The 23599-nt window shown below is 43.2% G+C and overlaps 2 protein-coding genes across 2 annotated transcripts in view; one reads left to right on the forward strand and one right to left on the reverse strand.

Annotated features, from left to right (window-relative positions):
- Positions 1–23599, reverse strand: part of lurap1 (leucine rich adaptor protein 1) — a 435521-nt gene that overhangs the window by 115139 nt on the left and 296783 nt on the right. The window lies entirely within an intron of this gene.
- Positions 1–23599, forward strand: part of raver2 (ribonucleoprotein, PTB-binding 2) — a gene marked incomplete at its 5' end in the record, with an annotated part of 102839 nt that overhangs the window by 52615 nt on the left and 26625 nt on the right. Inside the window, 8 exons of the mRNA XM_083766594.1 lie at positions 239–430; positions 7632–7749; positions 10928–11010; positions 11174–11272; positions 12438–12549; positions 17211–17647; positions 21127–21235; positions 22143–22324. Coding sequence (XP_083622720.1) covers positions 239–430; positions 7632–7749; positions 10928–11010; positions 11174–11272; positions 12438–12549; positions 17211–17647; positions 21127–21235; positions 22143–22324 — 1332 coding nt within the window. The remainder of the gene's footprint in view (positions 1–238; positions 431–7631; positions 7750–10927; positions 11011–11173; positions 11273–12437; positions 12550–17210; positions 17648–21126; positions 21236–22142; positions 22325–23599) is intronic.

Genomic DNA, 23599 nt, shown 5'->3' on the forward strand with positions numbered 1-23599 from the left:
TAGCTACAACTGTATGTCAGCCTCTTTGTCACTCCATATTTCAATTCCACAGCAAAATGGACAATATCAGTCAACAGAAAGAATTCACAACACATCACATCACGACATATATAATAATATGATAATATAATAATATATAATAATATAATATGTTGTGAGTTTTAAGTTATTTAAAATGGGAAGAACCAGGGTTGGTAAACGGCTATGTTTTCAACTGATGCACGTGTTTGTGTCCTAGCTGGCTCAAGACGAGGGCAGCCCTGTGCGGGGCTTCGGCGTGGTGGAGTATGAGAGTGCGGAGCAGGTGGAGGCTGTGCTCATAGAGATGGACAGAACGCTGGTGGGAGGACAGGAGATCCGCCTGTCTCTCTGCACCCCAGGCACCTCAGGGCGAAGCACGCTGGCTGCACTCATCGCTGCACAGGGAGTGGTATGTATGGAACAAATGCACACGTCCATGCGTTCATGTGCACATACCTACGCATACAGTACAGTACATGTATGTGCACATAATATAACTATACAAATTAGGCATGTCCGATATTGTCTTTTTTTTACCGATATCCCGATATAGAGCGTCGCAGTCCCGCTCCCTTTCATGACGACACCAGGCCCAGGAAATAATTCCCAATGCATTTTCCCCATAGACATTTTAATAAATAAATAAATAATTACAAAGAAAAAAAACAACAACCTGTAACCTGCCGTTTTTTTCTTCTTTCTAATTATTTGTTCGGCCCAAAACATTGTGCTTATTGTCATGATTTGTCACGACAAGAGTTGGCTTTGTCCGTGGCGTAAACGTCTTTAAATAAATACTTTTTGATACAGATAAAACTGTATTTTTTATTATTCCCTGTATTTATTTAATATTCCCGATGACGCTAGCAACTGATATCAACCGATACTGCAATATAGAAATACTCTATTCAAAATGTACTTGAAAATTTACTCAAATGCCTACAGTAGCCTACTTACAAAGTAAATGTACTCACCAAAAGTCAACTAATTGTCAGGTAACAACATCACATAGGCCTAGATGTTGAGGCCTATTTGCCATAGTCCGGCAGCCGACAGGCTTCTTTTGTTTAAAGTGGGAAATTTGGTATATAGTCCTTTTTTATTAGCCTAGAATATTGTCTATACATTCATGAATCCACTTGCTGACTGGCTGTCAGTATTGAGCAATTTTTTTAATAGGGGTTTCTTGTGACCCTAACATTAAAATCCTCTGTAAGGCAAAAATGTCAAACTTTCCTTATGCCTGGTTTATCAGAATTTAAAGAATTCTTCAGATTTGTGTTCTGCAAACCTAAACCTGTTATTTTATACAGGAATGATTTATAAAAACATCCAGTCTTCTCCATGTATGGCTATCCAGGGTTTGATGAGGTCAGTGTCGTGATCTTCATATATGGAGACGCCCATTATGGATCACGAGGCGTGACGGACTGACGGCTAGTCGACTAGTTGCTTAAAGCCCTAGTGTGTACTGTGAGGCGCAGAACATCCCTTCAGGTTGTCAGAGAAATGCGTGCACAATAACGACAATGTACTGTATACACACTGCTGACTCTAAATGACCCACACTAAATTCTACTAATACACAAGGTTGCATTCTACTGGCAGCTTGCAGTGGGTTTGTTGCATAAGACCAGCTGTTTTATGCAAATATAGACCGATTCCGTACCGGTTTCATGGTTGCAGACTACGTATTTCCTGTAGGCGGACTCGACATAGCTGCGGGAGTAAAACCCTCACCAGGCGCACCTCTTCCACTACAGTGAACGGCAGAGTGACTGATGTTAGTTTGCCTCAAACTTTACTCCTTTACCTGCTTTTTTACTAACACTGACATTACAAAGATGCCCAGAACATCGAGATGAACCTGTGTAGTTTATGGCTGCTCCAACAGTAGTGGCAACATAAAAAAAAACAAAAAAAACGGAATGTCTAATATCCACCTCGGTGGCGGAGACCAGAGCCATTGAGTAATGGTTGAGACAAAGCAGTGAAGGGTCCTGAAAGATACGTAATTTCAGTCTTACCCAATACCCAATCTTTCTGTTTTATGAACACAAGGCTGCTGTATTTTATACCTCATACTAAGCATTTAAAGTATGAGGTATAAAGTACAGCAGCCTTGTGTTAATAAACAGAAAGATTTGGTATTGGGTAAGACTTGCGTTATGTATCTTTCACTGCTTTGTCTCAACCATTACTCAATGGCTCTGGTCTCCGCCACAGCGGTGGATATTAGACATTCCGTTTTTTTTTTTTTTTTATGTTGCCACTACTGTTGGAGCAGCCATAAACTACACAGGTTCATCTCGATGTTCTGGGCATCTTTGTAATGTTAGTGTTAGTAAAAAAGCAGGTAAAGGAGTAAAGTTTGAGGCAAACTAACATCAGTCACTCTGCCGTTCACTGTAGTGGAAGAGGTGCGCCTGGTGAGGGTTTTACTCCCGCAGCTATGTCGAGTCCGCCTACAGGAAATACGTAGGCTGCGACCATGAAACCGGTACGGAATCGGTCTATAGCTTTTGAAATCAAAACACTGAGGGAATTCTGCCACTCCAAGAACACAAAGTGCTTTGTGAGGGAAATGCAATCTGTTTTCAATATAGATAGGAGACACATTTTGGCAAATAATACTGTAATTGTAATGGGCGTGTTCAAAAGAGGAACTTTGCAGGTATTTAAACACGTAAGCCTCTTTTATACTTTGTTGTACGACTGTGATCTAGCTCTAAAATAGTCGATCTGGATCATGGAGCTTTATCCCAAGGCGCACTTGGTCTTGTGATAGTCCATAGGACCACAATGGAAACAAGCCATCAAGACGTTTTTGTGTTATTGTTTGTGTTATCATACTGTTTGCAACTTGTTAATGAAGCATTCAATCAATCAATCAATCAATCAATCAATCAATCAATCAATCAATCAATCAATCAATAATGGATAATTCCGATAATAAAAAAAGTTAAAATTACTTAAATTCTCTCTTAGGTCCTTCTTTGGACTGAAAACATGAATTGCTAGTAATTGCTAGCGTTTCGGGAAAACAATTTGGGTATTTTCTTTTAATTTCACTGTAATTTTGGGGTACCCAGCCCCTCCAATTGAGAGAGGCAGGCGGCAGGCAGGCAGACAGACAGACTAGTCGCTGAATGGATGCAGACACTAATACAGTTTTACAGCAAAATATTTCACAATGTGCTCTATAAAATCGCAGTAAGAAAGACGGACGGACGGACGGACGGACGGACGGACGGACGGACGGACGGACGGACGGACGGACGGACGGACGGACGGACGGACGGACGGACGGACGGACGGACGGACGGACAGACAGACAGACAGACGGACAGACAGACAGACAGACAGACAGACAGACAGACAGACAGACAGACAGACAGACAGGTCTCTGTGCATGGCAGGCTTTAAGGCTTTCCACAGCTTCCCCACAACACAGCGTCACTGTCATGTCTGCAGTGCAGACAGCAGAGCAGAAGCTATCAATGTTTTAACCATAATAATAAATATACAATAACTAAACATAAATGTCACTTGAATTGGAATGCAATACTTTTTGAAAACATTTTCAAATCATATTAGCCCAACGGTAAGTCTGTCAGTACTTGTTCAGTTATTCTTTCCCTCAACGGCAAATCACTGAAAATAGCTGATCCACAAGCGTCACAATGCGACCTGCTATTTTTGCTGAATGTTTCCCCAGAATATGGACGCTAGAGTTAATGCTGATTGTAACCTTTCCCACTAAAGAAACTAGCCAGATGTTAGTGGATGTTAGGTCTTTTTTTGTCCAGTTGGAAAGGCCCCTGTCTCTCCTACAGGGTATCAGGGTGGAAGAGATGCACTGACAGTATAATTATAGTTCTATAGAGTAGACCATCTCTGTCTGCTTGAAATAAACCACACCCTCACACACCAGCAGCAACACATTCTGACACGCACAATCTAACAGACCCATTATCTAAAGAACACAGACACACATGCACACATATAAGTGGCCCTACAGTATGTTTGTGTACATGAATGCAATGCATACAGCACGCACGCACGCACGCACGCACGCACGCACGCACGCACGCACGCACGCACGCACGCACGCACGCACGCACGCACGCACGCACACACACACACACACACACACACACACACACATACATACACACACACACTGTAGTCCAGTTCCGTTGCTCAGCACACACTAAGACAGAAACAATTAATGAACCCAACCCATAGACTAGGTTTACAGTATGTGCACAATAATAACTCAATCATAATCTAATTAAGGCAGATTATGAAAATTAGGAATGTCCAGATCATGTGTTTTTGCACCCGATCCGATTCCGATCATTTGATTTTGAGACATACCGATACCGATCGTTCCCAATCCGATCTTTATATTTTTAATTTTTTATATAACACTTATGCCATATCACAATATTATAATATCCTAATGCAAGTCACTCTAGTCTAGTCTGTTGTGTTGCCTTTACATTTTTGAAAGGCAAAATGCTTTTATTAGAAGTCATTATGGGTTCTTTTCTTTCTATGAAATCATGGAATCATAGCAAAATAATGATGTATTGTTTAATTAGAGTGAATACAGTTCTACAGCTTATAGAACTGAAGTCAAGTTAAAACTCTTAAAGAGTATCTCATTCAGAGAGAGTACTACAGACACCTGCCATCATGCATAGCGGGGTTGCATTTCCTTTGTTTTCATCATAGGTGTCTTTCACGCTTCTGAGTGTGACGATTTCGAGTGTGACGATTTCGAGTGAGCCGATTTCCGATCACCCGATCCGATTGGGACAATTAACCCTAATGAAAATGGTCCCCTTACCCTGATCTTAATTGGAGTGAAGTCATAATCATTATAAACATAATCTGATTAACACCACTTTCAAGTAGGGATATTATAAACCCATTAGTTATTTTTTGTATTTGTATGTAGGCATACAATTTCACCAAATAGAGAAGACAGCTTCCCTAGGTTTGGTTAATAAACTGGGTTATTAGTGAAATTAATGCAACACATCTACTTTTAGGCAATTGCCATTCCTTGAAAATGAATGTCCCTGTGAAATGTCTGTTTAGATTAGAATAGGCTACACGGCTAACAGTGGTAGAACAACTGTTCCAGATCAAGAGTTTATTTTCTCCCACAGAGGTCTAGCCTTGAATTCAAAGGCAACAGCATAAGGGGGAAAATGTGTTGTGATAATGTTCCTGTGCTTTGAATGCCAGCACGGTGAAACAGAGTGAATCAGCTGAGGTATTTCATCAGAGAGATGAACTTAACAAAGAGAAGTGAAACGAGAGGTTAAAGGACTAGTGTCATATTTTGTCAACCAACTTCGTCATGCGACAAAAGCGAAGGATATTGAACTGAAAAGAGTGTTGACGTGAACATTTAAAAAAGAAAGAGAGGGAGAGTACAAAAAGCGTATTCACACGTGCATATAATCTTGATATAATATATCAAGATGTTGGTAATTCTGTTGGTGTATATAATATTATTATATAATGTGTGTATATAATATTATTATATATATATTATTATATACACCAACATAACTTTGTCAGTAGTATAGTGGTGGGTCGGGAGTGGCTTATTTTCGGTATCAGCCGGTAACATGCAGGAGTCTGTCCCTGAGTAGATGCCATTATATAAACATACAGTAATGTCGGTTTGGACCTTATGAGATAAAGACAGAGATTTGGAAGAGATCATGAAGAGCTGCTCATTGCTATTCAATATGTGAATGCTAAGGACCAGATGGCCTGGCTGTAACCTCCTCCCCTGTTCTCCCTCCCTCCCTCCTCCTGTCCTCCACTCCTTCACCACTTCTCACCCTCGTGCGAGAGCAGCCTGCAGCCAGACTGATGCACACTGACATTTTCTTTCTCTCTCTGTTGCTGTGTCTGACAAGCTGACGTTAAGGCTCTCTATCCATGTCATCGCTGTACTCCTTCCAGGATGTGGCAGAGGGGTAGGGGGGCTTAACTGAGCCTCTTGTACAGTAGCTTGGGGGCACTGGGGCAGTCAGGGAGGGAATATCACCATCATGCTAGTGTTGTTTTAAATAGCCAGCCTGTCACACTCTGCTGTTTCTCTGTCAACATACTGTACTGAGAGCCTCACTCCATTCAACTATGTTGCCTGATTCCCGCAAATTGATTTTAATCACATTTTAAGGTAGGGCTGGACAATTAACTGAGAATATATTGAAACCAATATTAGGACCAATAACCGACAAAATCTTGCTCGTATACTGTAGATTAATCAAATTATCGATAAGCAGACAATTTACAACTCGTTGTAAGTTGCATGTGTGACGAATTGCCCTTTATGACGTACTGTAGAGTTGACGTTATTGTGTTGATGAATTTGTAGCTTGCAGACACTGACAGTGTTGTTGACTAAATTCCAGGACCAGAGACAAGTAAATTCACTAAATTGTAAATTGTAAGTGAAAAGTCACCCCAACCTATATACAGTTATAGGTTGGGGTGGATTCCGCCATACTTAATCCATAATCTTATTTCTTCCGCAAAGTTTGTCCGCTAATTACGGATGCACGGTTTACCCAAGTCCCGCAATATATCCATCAAAACATGCTACAGCCCTCAGTGACAAACACACCAAGATTGAAGTAAATTGGTCGACACACACACACACACACACGCACACTCACACTCACACTCTCTCACACACACACACACACACACACACACACACACACACACACACACACACACACACACACACACACACGTCAGACGTCACACACACACACACACACACACACACACACACACACACACACACACACACACACACACACACGTCAGACGTCTCACACACACACACACACACACACACACACACACACACACACACACACACACACACACACACACGTCAGACGTCTCACACACACACACACACACACACACACACACACACAGACAAATGATGTGAGAGAGAAAAACTACAATTATCCCTCCCACGTCTTTACACCTGTAAACCTGTGATGTGACAATAAAGTTGAAGTAGTGTTGGCAAGTTTATAACCTTGCCTTCCTATATACATCCTACATAACTGAACCCTCTCTCTTCCTGCTCTGTCTTGTCTGTTCATCCTCTCTCTTGCTCATGCCTCCCACTCTGCTCACAGACAGAGACATGTGGCTCTCTCTCTGTTTCTTTCTCCGATTACATAACAAATGGCTATCATGCTGCAAACACGTGTAATGACACAACTTGGCCATCAGAAGCTCCTAATGAGGAGATTGGATACCCCCCCCCCCACACACACACACACACACACACACACACACACACACACACACACACACACACAAACACACAAACACACACACACACACACACACACACACACACACACACACACACACACACACACACACACACACACACACACACACACACACACACACACACACACAAACACACACACACACACACACACACACACACACACACACAGCATGCATTAGGCTATGCATGAGATGTGGCCATCTTGTCAGCTTTTCTAATGTGTGTGTGTGTGTGTGTGTGTGTGGTGTTCCAGATGCTGACCAGCAGAAAGGGCCTGCTACCAGAGCCCAGTCTGGCCCAGCTGCTAACCAGCATGACCAACCCTGCTGCCCTTCAGGTTCTCATCAGACCCTACCACACTGGGAAGAGAGGTACACACACGCACACAAGCACACACACACACACACACACACACACACACACACACACACACACACACACACACACACACACACACACACACACACACAGGAGCAGAGAGAGCAGAGGGACTCTGCGTTGGGTTTCATGTCTTTACTTTGAAGTTTGAACTTCTGTGCCCTGAGTTCCATGTATCCATGTCAATATTTAACCCGTCCAGCATGGTATTTTGGGACACCATGTGTGTCGCTCACTGAAAATAGTACTAGGCTACATAATAATAAAAAAGAAAAACAATACAAGTAGAGAATAAGGTTATAATACGAGGTTATTAAGTAGTATTACGGTAAGTAATAAAGTGTCATTTGTAGAAGTATAAGTAAGTAATCATATGCAGTAGGTTTGAAAAAACGAACTATATTTTGCATAATAGTACCGTACTGTACCGGTATACAGAATATAAATTGTATAATACATATTATACTGTATATATAGCAGTAAATATTTATGGTGAACTATACCAATTCTGAGAGTGAAACACTCTCTGCAGGGCTCGCTGGTCCCATACCAGACGGTGTCAGTGATACTAGAGTGTAGACCACTGTTTCCCAAATTCCATTTGTGGGTCGCAGACACATTTGATTTGTTTTTTAATTTTCAAAACATTTCCAAAAAACTAAACTTTTCATGAATTAAAAACTAAATGTAATGATTTTTTCAGTAATTTCATGAAGAAATAAAAAAACTAATCTAAGAAATTCCATAAATTAGAACGATATACAAGCTCACAACGTGGCGCGAAGTGATGCGTTGTGATCTTTTAGATCTGTCATTTTCAATAGTTTGGGTCCCGGGACAAACTTGGGAACCACTGGTGTAGACAACATCAGAATGTTCTGAGTCGTTGCCGAGGTGAAGGATTCTGTGACACTCCAATTTCCTCAGCTGTCTGGTGGTATACAGTAGGCGCTGCTTAGCGTTCCTTGTTGCAGTGTTTGTATACTGCCTGTAAATAGTCCATGACAATTCCAAAGTGATGTGCACACTGAGGTCCTTGAAACTGTCCACCCTCTCCACTGGTGGTGCCAACACAAACATTAAACACCATTAACAATAAAGAGACAATATGTGACCAGATTTGACTGAGAGACTGCCATCGCGCACATTCTAGCTTTTCACCAGAGGAGAAAAACCTTTTTTTTTTTTTTTTTTTTTTTTTCAAAATGAGTTAATAGCACAGGCAGACTCTTCACATACTAGAGCATCTCTGAAATAAGTGTCAAAGCTGATATTGACATGTAAATATGAAAGAAATGCTTAAGCATGTAGCTATTGTTATGTTAGAGACCACAGAAGTGAACCTTTCAAGCCTGTTTTCTCAACTCGCTGTTTTCTGCAAGACATCACTCTATAAGCCATATCTCCAAAACTGGTGGGTCAAACTGAACAACCAATATGTCAATTTGAAGCTATATGCTTTGATATGAAATGAAAAAACAAAAATTCAAAAAAAATCCAATGGCAGTCTCCCAGTCAAGTTTGGTCACATATGAGTTACATCATGACGTAAATGTTCCCTTCATTGTCAATGGCGTTTAGAAAACTTGATTGAACATTGAACTAAAGACAAACATTAAACCTGTGTATGGCACCCCTCAAAAACCTGACATTTTAACATTCAGTCGATTTTCTGTGGTCTGGGGTTTTCTGGCTCAAACAAGTGCTCAGATTTTCCTGCTGTTTGTGATGTCACAGCCTGCAAATCCCATATATGTCAATGGGATTTGCCAGCAGATGTCACTGTTTTACCTGTTTTTCCTGTACCACAGAAAATCCACTGAATGTTCAAAGTTCAGGTTTTTTGGGTGTAATTAAGGTCATAAAACCTAAACGAAAAACAAAAAATTAAAATAAATAAAAATGAATGTCGTGAAACCTTTAAAAGTTCTAAGAAATGTCTCACTGATAGACTCATTCATAATCAGCCATCCACACACCTTCGTTATTAATGCCTAATCAGGTAGGCTATTAAAATGAAGCCGTGTGACATCAGTGGAACAAATGAGAAAAGGAAGAAGAGAAGGTGGTAGTTGGGGGGGGGGGGGGGGGGGGGGGGGGGGGGGGGGGTCTCTTAAAGCACCGGCGTGCGCACACAATTAAAGTCTAAAATTAGCCCCCCCCTGATTAAATGTTAAACTTTCTCTACCTATTCTGGTCTGGAAGAAGCTACCATCAGCATTGACACATGCATTTATTAAGAGGAGGCCTTGTGAGCCGTAGAGTTGATACGGAGCTGGCTTCAGAACTTCTATTATAGATGTTAATTAGTCTTGAAAATGAGAACAACGCATTCCAGTCATGATTCTAACTTTAAAACTCGATGCGGCATCACAACTCATTCAAGACAAGTCACGATTCTAACTTGGTGCTGCATCCTAAACGTTGATCTTAATAATGATACAGAAGTTCCTGCTCAGTGCTCACCACTGGAAACTAGGAGTTTGAATCCTCTGTGGTCAGGTCACCTGTTCAGTGTGCTGTGGAAGTAGGAGGAATAGCATGCACCTCCACCTAGGACCAACTTAGCAGGTACTACATTGGGAAAAAGTTTAATAGTTAAAAATAAATGGTTTTTAAAAATTAACAATAATAATACTGATGAACAAGGGAGGACAGCACTCCAAATGTACTATTTTATGCCACACGGATGTTTCGGGCTGCGGGAAAGACATTCTGTGTCACACACATTCACACTGACGCATTATTTACAATTTAGGCATTTAGCAGACGCTCTTAATCCAGAGTGATTTACAGTAAGCAAGGAAAACAAGACGTAATATCAAATGTATAGAAATAGGAATCTAGGATCATACTGTAGGTAAACCAAGAACCTATCATCAGTCTAAACAGTATAATATATATAAAAATAACAATAATCTGTACAATGAAACTATACACACTAGGATGCCAGGTCTACAAATGTCCTGGCATCTGTCTACTCCAAATAACATGCAATCTAAATTTAATTTTACCGTTTGCATAAGCCTGCAAGGTCATGAACAGTGCTACATTATGGCATGTTTGTACGCATCGGCAAGGCTGCAGTTTTAATATCCTCTTTCTACAATATTTGATGTGCTGTTATGATAGCAGAACGAGGATGACTCATGGACGTGTCTCTGTTCGTAGGGAAGTACGGCCGCCCTCACAGCCTGCCTTTCTTCAGACCCCCTCTCACCACAGCCCTGCTGACACTGGGAAAAGCACAACAGGTCATCAGAGTGCATTACTGTGTGTGTGTGTGTGTGTGTGTGTGTGTGTGTGTGTGTGTGTGTGTGTGTGTGTGTGTGTGTGCGTGTGCGTGTGAGTGTGCGTGCGTGCGTGCGTAATTACTGTGTAATGGAAGTGTAATAATTACTGTGCCGTTTGTTGCAGAGTGCTATGCTGGGGAATGGGCTGGTCTTACAGAATCTCTTGCACATGCAGATGGCCCAGCAACAGCTTCTGCACATCAAAGACAAGCGCATCTGCGGGGTAAGACACCTGCTTCACTGTTTGTGTGTGTGTGTGTGTGTGTGTGTGTGTGTGTGTGTGTGTGTGTGTGTGTGTGTGTGTGTGTGTGTGTGTGTGTGTGTGTGTGTGTGTGTGTGTGTATGTGTGTGTGTGTGTGTGTGTGTGTGTGCATGACGCATCTACAGAGGCTCTGTAGACGCGGACACACGGGTGGCTGTGGGTAGTGATATTATGACGGGGAGTGGAATGATAAGATACCGTTAAAATGGCACACCAGTAGGCTATGCATGGCTCGCTATAGATGCAGACATAACCATAACTCTATGGATCATATAATTAACATGCAGCGGGGTGAAATCAGCTCTCAATGGCTTCTGTGTTGGCCAGTGTGGTGGAGGTATCAAGATCATTTCAAACGACATACAACCAAACCGTTGATTTCTAAATGCAAACTGAATCAGTCCGCGATTAATCACAGCTGTGGGTCGCGCATTGCAAAGTCAAACTCGTCCACTCAATCGCGCATATAATAATTGCGCCAGCAAGCGTCTGTGTGTGTGTGTGTGTGTGTGTGTGTGTGTGTGTGTGTGTGTGTGTGTGTGTGTGTGTGTGTGTGTGTGCATAAGTGTGTCTTATGGGGCGTCCCCCTTCACTTCTAAAAAAGTTTGCACTACAACACTCGACGCCAAAAATGCAAAAGTGGACCTGACAATACTACTTTGTTTTGGTAAATGGTCGCTGGCACATGAAAGACAAACTTTACTTAGGACTTTTACAACAAAGTAAGTCATATACAGACATCTTTGTCCAGCGGGCCATGGATGGACATCTAGAAACTAGTAAGGGAGGTGACTCTGTATCGTTTAAGATAGCCACTCTTTGATACAGTCCGTTTCTGGCGAAAACGTAACAAATTTGATGGCAATAACATTAGCGTTTTCACGCCGTCAGTTGATTCTTCATATCCATATGAGCCAAACCGCCGGGATAATTTGTTTATTTTTGGAACATAGTTCTTTTGACGCAATATAAAAAAAAGGTTTATATGAATTTAGAAGGAAATCAAGTTAAAAAATGCAACCCGGGTAGGAATGCATACATCACATGAGACTTCGGTGCTCTATTCTAACCTTTTGCATTTCTTTCTTTCCTTCGCTACCCCTTCCCCCGTCTCTCTCTCTACCAGGCCTCTAGTCTGTTACACGACCCATCCCGGCTGCTGCTCCATAAAGCCATGTCTTTGAGGCCCCTATGTCCCGTGGCCCTAGGGAAGGGCCTTCTAGGTGACTCCCCCACAGGTGAGACACAGGAACTACACCTTGACTGGACCTAGCCAATGGGCTCTATGCACACAGAATAACTCTTCCGGGCCGCTTCCCTACTTCCTTCACAGGTGTTTACCGATTATACTAATTAAGGCTCTGTTCCATTTAGGTTCTCAAACTTTATAATTACGGGTCCATTTGGTTCCATTTGTACACTCCCAGAGTTACACACCCGTACGGGGCCTTTTGGAACCTGCACTCAAGGACACTTTGAGACCCACTGGTGTAGCAGAGTGTTTCCAGTGAGCCTGGAAAAATAAGAAAACGGCCACACCGTCATAGCCACGATGCTGAATATTTATTCACAAGAATCCAACGTTTCGACCTACAGTATAAGGTCTTCTTAGGGTCTTCAGGGAATGTTTCCAGTGAGCCAACACGCACAGTAGCACCACCCTGACTCTGTTTGACCAGAATGGATCAGAGTTCTTTCCAAAATGGCGTGTGTGTATAGAGCCAAGTAAAATGTAGGGTGGCATTTCTTCTTCATGTTTAAGTAGTTTATTCAGGTTTCTCATCCCTAGAATAAATTCCTATTCGGAATAACAGTGCGATTAGAATATGTTGTTGTTTGTATTCCCGCTCAGCGAGGTTTTCAATAACAGCTATCAGGGTTCCGGTTCAGTTCAACCCACTGGATATTTGTTTGCTATACAAATCCCCTGGGGAACCTGATTCTATTTGCAATTCAAATCCCCAACTGAGAAAAGCAGTGTGACCTTTTTCAATGGGAACGCTGTATCACAGACCTTCTGAGTGTGTTTGTAAGTGCGGTGCACTGTATGCATGTTTGTGTTATTTTTGGTGGTATTTTGAGGCTTTTATTATACACACACCTGGGATTAAAGGATCTCTACTTGGCCCCCTCCTTCTTCCTCTCTACACCAAATAATTGGTGGGGTGGTTCCCTATGGTAATTAGGATGCCAATTAGGATAAGTGGGGCGTCTACCTATGATAATTTGGATGAACTGGCACACCCCTTCAAGTTACGAGGATTTGGATTCATCATCATAAGAACATGCTTATACAAACAATTCTGCCTACTTAAGAACGTTTCATGAATATGACTGGACTTCTCTTAGGAATTCACTTAGGAAGAAATGTAAGAGGAAAGAAACTTATTGGCGCATGAGGCCCAAATTTGTTTGGCTATTATGAGATTCATCATTTTGTGATGTGTGCTCATACACATTATCAATTATTGTGACCGCAAGTCGCATTTACTATGAAATTGTACATTGTTGTCTGTCAGTCTGTGTATCACTCAAAATCCCCATACATGGAAAAGCCCCCATATAATGGTGCCCAGGTCTCGTGACATCACGTGACATCATCAGGGATGGAGATCCTTGATGATGTCATAGTAAATGCGACCTGCTGTCGCAATTAAGCCCATACTCTATATGGAGATCCCTGATGATATTGGCTAGCAACTCTACATCTGACCTCAACCCTCAAACCCTTAGATCACCATATATGGATAGAGGCCTATGTCAGAACCTGTTCTGACATTCCATATGTTGATTCTTCCCCATCCATCCTTCCTCTTCGATGTCTCTCTTTTGACTGATACCTGTCCATTTAAACTCTAGACGGGCCTGCCCCAAAGTTATTAGTGCAGCCGCGCCCGGCAGCTGGCGAAAACTAGAGTTGTCAACAGGCCCGAAAATGAAGGCCCGGCCCTACCTGGGCCCACATCAAACACTGTACACTCAAGACACTGCCCCCACTGCCACCCTTAGATTTCCATATATGGAGCTGACGGGTTCTGACATGACCTCATCAAACCCTGTACACTCAAGACACGCTCCATATATGGCCAGTACAGCATTCATTCCATATGTTGATCTGACCCCCCATGCAGTCACCCTCTGCTGTCACTTCTCGCCATCAGGGGTCTTACTGGTTATTAATCTGTGTGTGTGTGTGTGTGTGTGTGTGTGTGTGTGTGTGTGTGTGTGTGTGTGCGTGTGTGCGTGCGTGCGTGCGTGCGTGCGTGCGTGCGTGCTATTAACCCCTGGAGTGAATGGAATGGAATTCTGAGAGCATGAAATGCAACAAGCTGTTGCAATAACGATGATTAGCCGTCATATGATCATGATGCATAAGGCATGATTTGAAATATTTCTTGAAAAATTAACATTTTGGAATTAGATGTTTTCTCCCCGACAGCAGAGATATTGAATTTTAACAGCCAGGCAAGGCTGCTCTCTTGATTACACTCCAATACACTCCAATCTCATTTACAATCATATCCCCAGGAGCTCATTTTAGATTTGACATATTCCCATAAATTCACAGCATGATGCCCAACAACAATCCATCATTCAGGGATAAAATCAGCAAATTGTCACCTCCTTAAGGGTAGGCTACACAAAATGTTAACTCTGAGTCTAAGTAAACAAATACGAGTGCAAGGTAATGTTACTTTTTTTTAATTTTTTTATTAACAACAGTTGGGGAACTTTATGAACCCCTACTATACAGTATTTCTGACAGAATAGAGTGATTAACTGAAGGTTATGCAATAACTGTGGTTATTTAATCAGCAATTTGCGAAGAATACACACTAGAGGGCATCTCTGGTGTTCCATTTATACAGAAAAAAACCTTTTATACACTCACAAGACCCTATTAAGGTCTTGGGCTTTTGTGCGTGATGATGTGGCACGCGCCCGGCCCTGCAGCGCCCAGTACATAAGACGGGGCCACGCCTCCACGCACTATCCAGTTACCCTTTTCTTCTGCTTACACAAGCGAGAAGGGCAACCTGGAGTATTCTTCACAAATTGCTGATTAAATAACCACGGTTATTGCATAACCTTCAGATATTTGAACTCAGCTTAATTTGCTTCAGAATACGCATTGGAGGTATCCATACACTCCCTTCGTTATCACGAGAGAGAGACCAACCTCTCGGGCTGTTCCCGTCCTTGAACGGTGAACATGCCCTTATAGGACCATCAATCTACCACTCAGACCCCCGACCTGATGGAGAGATAGGGTCAGAGGTCCCTGACCCAGGGGCCTCGTTCACTTGCAAGGAGCTGGAAACCGAAGTTGCTTCATAAGCTCTGATTCGACCATACTGGCGACTGTGGCTCAGGAGGTAGAGCAGGTCGTCCAATGATCCATGGGTCGGCGGTTCGAATCCCGGCTCCTCCTGTCTACATGTCGAAGTGTCCTTGGGCAAGACACTGAACCCCAAATTGCTCCCGATGTGCTGGTTGGTACCTTGCATGGCTTCCGCCGCAATCGGTGTATGAATGGGTGAATGTAATGCACAATCTATGTAAAGCGCCTTGGATAAAGGCGCTATATAAATGCACCATTTACCATTTACCATTTAAGTGATTTAGCCCTCAGGGCAAGGACTAGGGGACCTAAGGGCGATTCCTCAGCAACTTGCAGCACCTCATGAGCCACCGAGGGCTCAGTAACGTCCAGGTTATAGACCCTCGCAAAGGTTGAAGGCGACGACCAGTTTGCCGCCAAACAGACATCCTGCACTGGATGGGGGGGACCTTAGTCCGCCCTGCTTGTTGATATAACACACTGTTGTGGTGTTGTCTAACCTCACCACCAGTGACTCCGATCCCAAACTCCCCTGGTCGCCCTGCCCTGAAGCGTAGTGCCCCAGCCTGACAGACTGGCGTTTGTTGTGAGGACTTTCCTGGAGAGGACTCTTCCCGTGGGGACTCCCTCCGTTAGAGCGTTGTGGGATCCCCACCACTGGAGTGCGTCTACACATCCCTGTGTGATTAGGACTCTGCAGTGTGCTTTGCGTGCCTGGGACCCCCAGAGACTTCATCCAGACTTAGAAGGGTCTCATGTGGAGTCTGGCCAGGCGATCTAGAGCAATGGCTGAGGCCATGAGACTGGCCATGCGTTGGCACACTTTGAACCGAATCCTGCATCCCACTCTGAATTGGGAAATGCACCGCTTGAATGAGGTCACCCTGTCCTCGCTTAGCCTCGCTGTCGAGGACCTGGAGTCCAGAGCGATGCCTATGTACTAGGTTATGGTCTGGGCTGGGACAGGATGCTCTTCTTGTAGTTCAGAGAGAAGCCTATGTACTAGGTTATGGTCTGGGCTGGGACAGGATGCTCTTCTTGTAGTTCAGAGAGAAGCCTAGGGAGGACAAGAGGTCCAGGTGTGGAGCATTGCCTCCTCTGGTGACGTTGCACAGACTAGCCAAAAATGATGTCTGTGCATTTCACGAATACTCTCTGGGATAGGGATTACCCGAATGGCAGGACCATATATTCCTAACCTTTCCCTCGAAACCGAATCTCAGGAACTTCCTGTGAGGCGGATACTGGTAAACCAGTCGCTCCGGTGCGGTATTTCCGAACGCACCCTTAATGTCTGCAAACATGTGCCGTACTTGTCTTAAGTCAGATAGAAAGATGGAGATAAAGTAATATGGCATGTCTCCTTGCGGATATTTGTGCACCTTTTCTGCAAAAAGGCATATCAATCATTCACATCTAAACTGACATTCCCCGTTCACCTTCCATCTCTCTCCATTTTATTCTACTCTCCTCTCTCTTCCTCTCATACCTTGTTCTCTCTCTCTGGTCTCACCTCTCTCCATCCTCCCTGTCCACCTGCCCTTGTTTCTCCTGCAGAGTTAGGCCAGGATGCTGTGCCAGGCTCTCCCCACAGTGCCAACATGGTGTCAGCAGCAGGCATGTTGCCATACCTCCAGGGACGGACAGCCGGAGGGGGAGATCAGAATGGACCGCACACCATCTCTAGCACTCCCACTTCCTGCTCAACATCTGACAGGCAGCCTGCGCCTCCTGGGACCACAGTGAGCTCCCAGCCCCAGGGACAGAGTTACTCACTGGGGACCACAGTGAGCTCCCAGCCCCAGGGACCGAGCTACTCACTGGGGACTACAGTGAGCTCCCAGCCCCAGGGACAGAGCTACTCACTGGGGACTACAGTGAGCTCCCAGCCCCAGGGACAGAGCTACTCACTGGGGATTAGTAACTCAGGCCTCGGCCCCCCTCCGCCCAAAGCCCCGGGAAACCAGCCCAGCATCTCTGATGGCTCCCCACTGGTAAGCTCCCCTAGGCCAGGTATCAACAATACAGCGTGTGTGCAACACAGACACACACATGCACACACGCACGCACGCACGCATGCACGCACACACGCACACACGCATGCACGCTCACACGTTGGTTTGGGAAACCTTTTGGTAACCATAACTGATCAAACCCTAACATGCCTAACTCTACTGTACTGTACTCTACTGTACTGCAGCTCATCTGAGTGTCTGAGAACCTTGGTAAACGCACCCAGGTTCTCAAACTGTTTTGGCTTCAGCACCCCCTTTCCCTGAAGTACCACCAGAGAGAGAGAGAGATGCGTCCAGTGTCCTGTGTCGGTCTCGCGCTTGTATCACGGTATCCTGCACGTGCGTGAGATGTCAAAATGAATTGGAATAAAAAAACAAATGATGTAGTTGTGATTGAAAGAAAATTGGACTCATGTATACACTGCTTCGGATGTAAATTAATTCTGGTCTTTCTGAGCATGCTCATTTCCATTGCTCTCCAACTCCCAAGGCGCTCATAAGCCTCATATCCAAGGCGCGCCGAGGAGTTTGCACATTATTTCGTGCATTTTGTGTGTGTGTGTGTGTGTTCAACGGTCTCTCTCTCACACTCTCTCTCTCTCTCTCTCAAAAATAACGAGCGACCCGATACAATAATAATCAGTGTGTTGCGTGCCCTGGCCGTGCTGTAGATAATAAAGTAGGCTACACATAAAAACGAGATGATCACCTTCCCAGCGGAGAAGGGGAGCCCAGGTGGGGGAAAAAAGACGGTAAACATAATATGTCCGTCCCTATCCAAGCAGCAGCCTCAAAACTACTGCGGAATGAAATGATGGGATTTCAAAGTGTCGTCTTTCGTCTGAAAGTCACAATGAATGAACTGCCTATATTTTATGTGTCCAACAGATGGCGTAGTTTCACGTGAATTAACATGTATCATGTCTTCTATCACTTCTCCATATAAACACTCATTCGGAATGACCATTTCCCATGTAAACTCGCTGCAAAAAACATTACATCGGATGTATTTTATTCTGAAGTATTTATTCGGAATGATCACCCTTCATGTAAACGTAGCCAATGACTGGTGTTCTAGGGGCATTCCTGCTGGTCTCTGGCTTCTTTCCACTTGATGCCTGCTTTGCTGTCTTCCTTATGGTCCACCAGCTTGTCCCCATTGTCAACTTGTCTGCCCTTGACTCTCCAGACCTGTCTAAAACCTGATTTGTGCTCCTCTACATTGCTGCCTGCATGCCAAATGTCAGTGTTGGGTTCACACATTGCTATGCTACAGTATAACATTCTTTGATGTCCATGGTGAAAACAATGATGGCCAGTGGTACATTTGGAGCTGAGAATGTTAATTATAGACAGACCTGTAAAGTCATTCTTGATTCTATAGTCCCCTGGCTGTCTTCTCCTAATAATGGAGATCAGCTCCCACTAGAGGGGAACTGTAATTAATTGGCAGCACAAAAACGAACAGTTTTTCACTACTCTACTGTACTGCTGCTCATCTGAGTGTCTGAGAACCTGGGTGAACGCCCCCAGGTTCTCAAACTGTTTTGGCTTCAGCACACCTTTTCCCTGATTTTTGAATCCAAGTACCACCTTTACCCAACTATAATGCTTTCATTAGAAAAACATAGCTAACATACTATTAATGATACTATGGAATGAAGGATAACCCACCCTTTGAAGTATACTGTATAACGATTCTTGTGTCTTTAGTCTGTAGTTGCTGAAATTAACATTCAAAATGTGGCACCTGGAGCCAACTACTGTGGCTTTAAACAGACAACATCAAAGTGCTTCACTTGGAGCAAAAACATAACAGTAAATAAAATGAATTGGAAAGTCAACTAAGTGCTGCACGATTCTTGCTTAAATTTAGAAATGAGATCGCATACGTAGGTGTCTGAATCTTGGAGATCTCCGTCCATGGCACTCAGATTCTGTTTTTGATATCATCAAACAATATATACAGAGAACCTAAAACCACCCTTGAGGGACCCCATATGTTAGTGGGTGAGGTGAGGACATGTTGCCATTCACACCACTTGTTCTCTGCCAACTCAAGGCTTTTTCCCTCCAGCTACCAGATTCCTGAGTGAGAACATGGTAAAAAAAGAAGTAAGAATCCTGAGCAACTGCTCAAAATGTTACTTGAAGTATCCAGAACTATGCTTAACCACTTAAACCTTCTATAGTCAGAACTACTGTATGCTTAACCACTTAAACCTTCTATAGTGAGAACCTTAAACCTGGACTTACAACTGTGCTTTGACCGCTTGTTTCAGCCAACAAGTGCTGTGTCTCATTGTGTTAACACAATGGTCATTGGTTTAAAACTGCTCCAAGGTTGACCTACTCTTCACTCCAAAGCATGTTTTTAAAGCCAAACATCCACAACAGTGAAAGCACTAGGGAAACTGTGATGGAACAGAAAGCACTGTGGTACACTTTGTTAACACATTGTTACCAAGATTGTTGGTTCATTAAACCCTGCCAAGGTTGTCCTTCTCTTGACCCTGAAGCTTACTTTGAAGGCTAACATCCAGAGCATCACTTAATGTAAAATACTAGAGAGACTGAGTTTCAGCAACATTGTTAAGCTATAACTAATCAAGGTTGAAGAAAGCACACATGAACATACATTTCAACAATAAAGTCACCTCAGACAACAAACATGACCTCCCCAGGCGCTGCTAGAGTGTAAACTGCGCCAGACCCTCTCCAATTTAAGTGTCACCTCACCATAACACACTTTACACTACAGTAAGAGCAATAATACAATACGAGAGCCTGAAAAAATATAGATATATATTTTTTCATTAAATAACATTATTTTGTTTCTCAGTACTGTATGTATGTATGTGTTAATTGTATAATTAAAAAAGGTTATCCTTGAAAATCAAAGAAAAAGTCTCGCACGCTGTCAGAAACTTTCCAAAGATGTTGCTCTTTATTGTGTCAACGTTTCGGTCGATTAGACCTTCATCAGGACAGACAATACAGGGCACAATAACCACCAAACATTTATAGACCACACCCCCAGTTAGAAGGTCATGGAGATGCAGGTGCTTAATTGCCCTACGCACCTGTCACTAGCCTTCTGAGGTGTGCATCGGCCTTTTGCTGAAAAAAATGTATCATTAAACATATATATATATATATTTATTTTTCACCCATTTTCGACTTTCTCTCACATAATATACGACCTAGGGGAAAAAGGTTGGGAAACACTGACCTAGGCTACCTCCACACTGGGGTCTATGTGATAAATATTAAAATAAGGAGTTGAGCTGCGATGGGTTGCAGCCATAGTCTAGAGATTTCATTGCATTTCTAAAACATTGCTGCTCCAAGATGCTCATGAATGATAAGCTATGATTCACTCTGAGGCAAACAGCAGAAGTCTACACGATGATGAAATGATAAATATGGATTTCTGTACGTGTCTCCTCTCATTCCAGGCTGGCAGTGTACAAGGTTCGCTATTGGGTGAACCACCTAAAGAAGTCAGGCTTCCTTCTAACCCTTATCTGAACCTAGCCAGCGTTCTGCCAGGCATGTCACTGCAAGGTACACATGCACGCACGTCGCACGTACACACGCACACAGGCATGCAGGCATGCACAATTACATGGCACTATTACATAATTTGCGCTTACCCCTGTAACGGAAAGCTGACATTGTATTTCATGTTTATGGCCATAGACCTAGGGCTAACCATTATGCATGGTTATATTAAAAATACATGGGCCAGTGACAAATAAGGTTTGGCAAGTTGAGATTTTTTTCCAAGCATGAATCAGAAGTACACAGTTGTTCCTTACTTAGATTAACTTGGTTTGTATATGTATGATGCTTTGTATGTACTTTTTGCGTTGGTTTCATCATGTCCAAGATGACTTCATGTGCTTAAATTCACAATTACAAGGAAAATCCAGGCATGTACAAAGTATACACTGCCCCAAATGGTGCCTATGCATCCCTAACATCAACTTTCTTATACATATCATAGGGGTAAAGACAACTCCCATCTCTGCAGTTTATTTATAAGCTGGCTACACTAAAACCTAAAACAGGCTCAAAGAATTGTCAGTGATGTTACCCATGTTTTAAATGGCGAGTTTGTACTTCTGCCCTCTGGGAGAAGATACAAAGAACCAAAGTGGAAATACATCAGATTTAAATAATCGTTTGTACCAGCATCAACTAAGATGTTGCACGAGGCTCTGAAACAGCAGTAACTGTGTGAGGCTAGATTATCCACATCATGTGTGCAATTGTGTAATGTTGTGTCTCCCTCTGTAATGTATTTAGTTTGTCATTGGTTTTATGTGTGGCTGTAGCTGGGGTGAAAACCCAAGACAAATGTCCCTTGTGGACAATAAAGTTTACCTTGACCGTGATAAAGACTACATAAACTTCTAATGTCTCTCAATCCTGTATTTATCAATCTATGGTTCCTTACACCAATCTCCAGGGCCAGTTGGAAGTAAAGCTCCTGGAGGTCAACCTGCTTCTGGGGTGTATGGCAGCTCGGTGGCCCCTGGTGCTTCCCAGGTCCCTGGGTCTTTCTCCTACAGTGGGGCAGCTACGGTCACAGCCCCGTACAGCACAGATGCCTCCACTGATTATAGTCACTACAGCCAAGTGTACACACAGGTAATTCACATGCATGGTTGCATGCACACACACACACACACACACACACACACACACACACACACACACACACACACACACACACACACACACACACACACACACACATGTGCGTGCGCACGGGAATCATAGGCCCGCATCTGGCGAGCCCCTAGTTACTAGATTATTGGATCGTCGGAATAACGCTACACACCCCACAACAACACCACTGGCTAATTGCAGTTATAGTTTTAGTGCTCAGTGTGAATGGCCCTTTAGTCTGCTCAACAGTGCCACTTTAGGTCACCCAGCGGTATTGCAGCTGTTGAGGCCTCGAACTCAGACATACAGACATACAGATGTGAGAATGTGCCTTTCCAAACCGGTATGTGCCGTTCCTGGGAGTGGCCCTTGGTGCAAGAACCCAGCAATTTTCATTGAAATTGGAAAAGTAGTTTGTGAATAAATTAGCTTTTTGAATTGGTTGCTATAGCGCCACCTATAGGTCGATCACGACATTTTTATGGGGTCTTCTAGAGCACATCATACTCTCCTGGACCAAATTTGGTGTAAATCGGCCTGGCAGATTTAGAGAAATGATGTCGACAGAAATACAGACACAAAATATTGCTACACTTGCCATGTATTGCCATGGTGATAAAAAATTTAAACCATTTTTTTTGTGTCCTATAGGGTCCATAGAACAGAAAAAACATGGTTTACAATAATCTTCATGAAACGTTCACTTAAGTACACAATGACATACACTAAGTTGCCTTATATGTGTGCTTTTGCCCAATAACTACTTCTAAAGTTACTATGTTTTAGTAGTCTAATACTTAACCACTAAGGAGCCAGAACAGTCTCAAAAGTCTCACAGTTGCGATCACAGATTTTTAACTCACAAGTTCAGATTTGCAACTCACATGTGTGAACTCACAGGTTCACATTTGTGTTTTGTATCCACAAGTTCAGATTTGTGTTTTGTATCTCTATTTCACATCTGTGTTTTGTATCCGTGTTTCACATTACTTCCGTGTTTCATCAAACCCTGGATAGCCATACATTGAGAAGACTGTGAAACACGGCTACTTTTGAGACTAACAAACGTCATCATTGGCTGAGGGAATCTGTCAATAAGCCCTCAGCCAATGATGACGCTTGTCATTCCTCTGCCAATCAAATCGGTTCCGCCTTACATTGTCTCCTCCAATCAAATGGTCGCAGACCATTTCCTTGTTTACAACTGGATGAAATACTCCGACCTGTTTTAAGATTTATAGTGAATTCTTCAAC

The sequence above is a fragment of the Protomyctophum parallelum genome (genome assembly GCF_964188405.1).
Source record: "Protomyctophum parallelum genome assembly, chromosome: 6".
Classification (NCBI taxonomy): domain Eukaryota; kingdom Metazoa; phylum Chordata; class Actinopteri; order Myctophiformes; family Myctophidae; genus Protomyctophum; species Protomyctophum parallelum.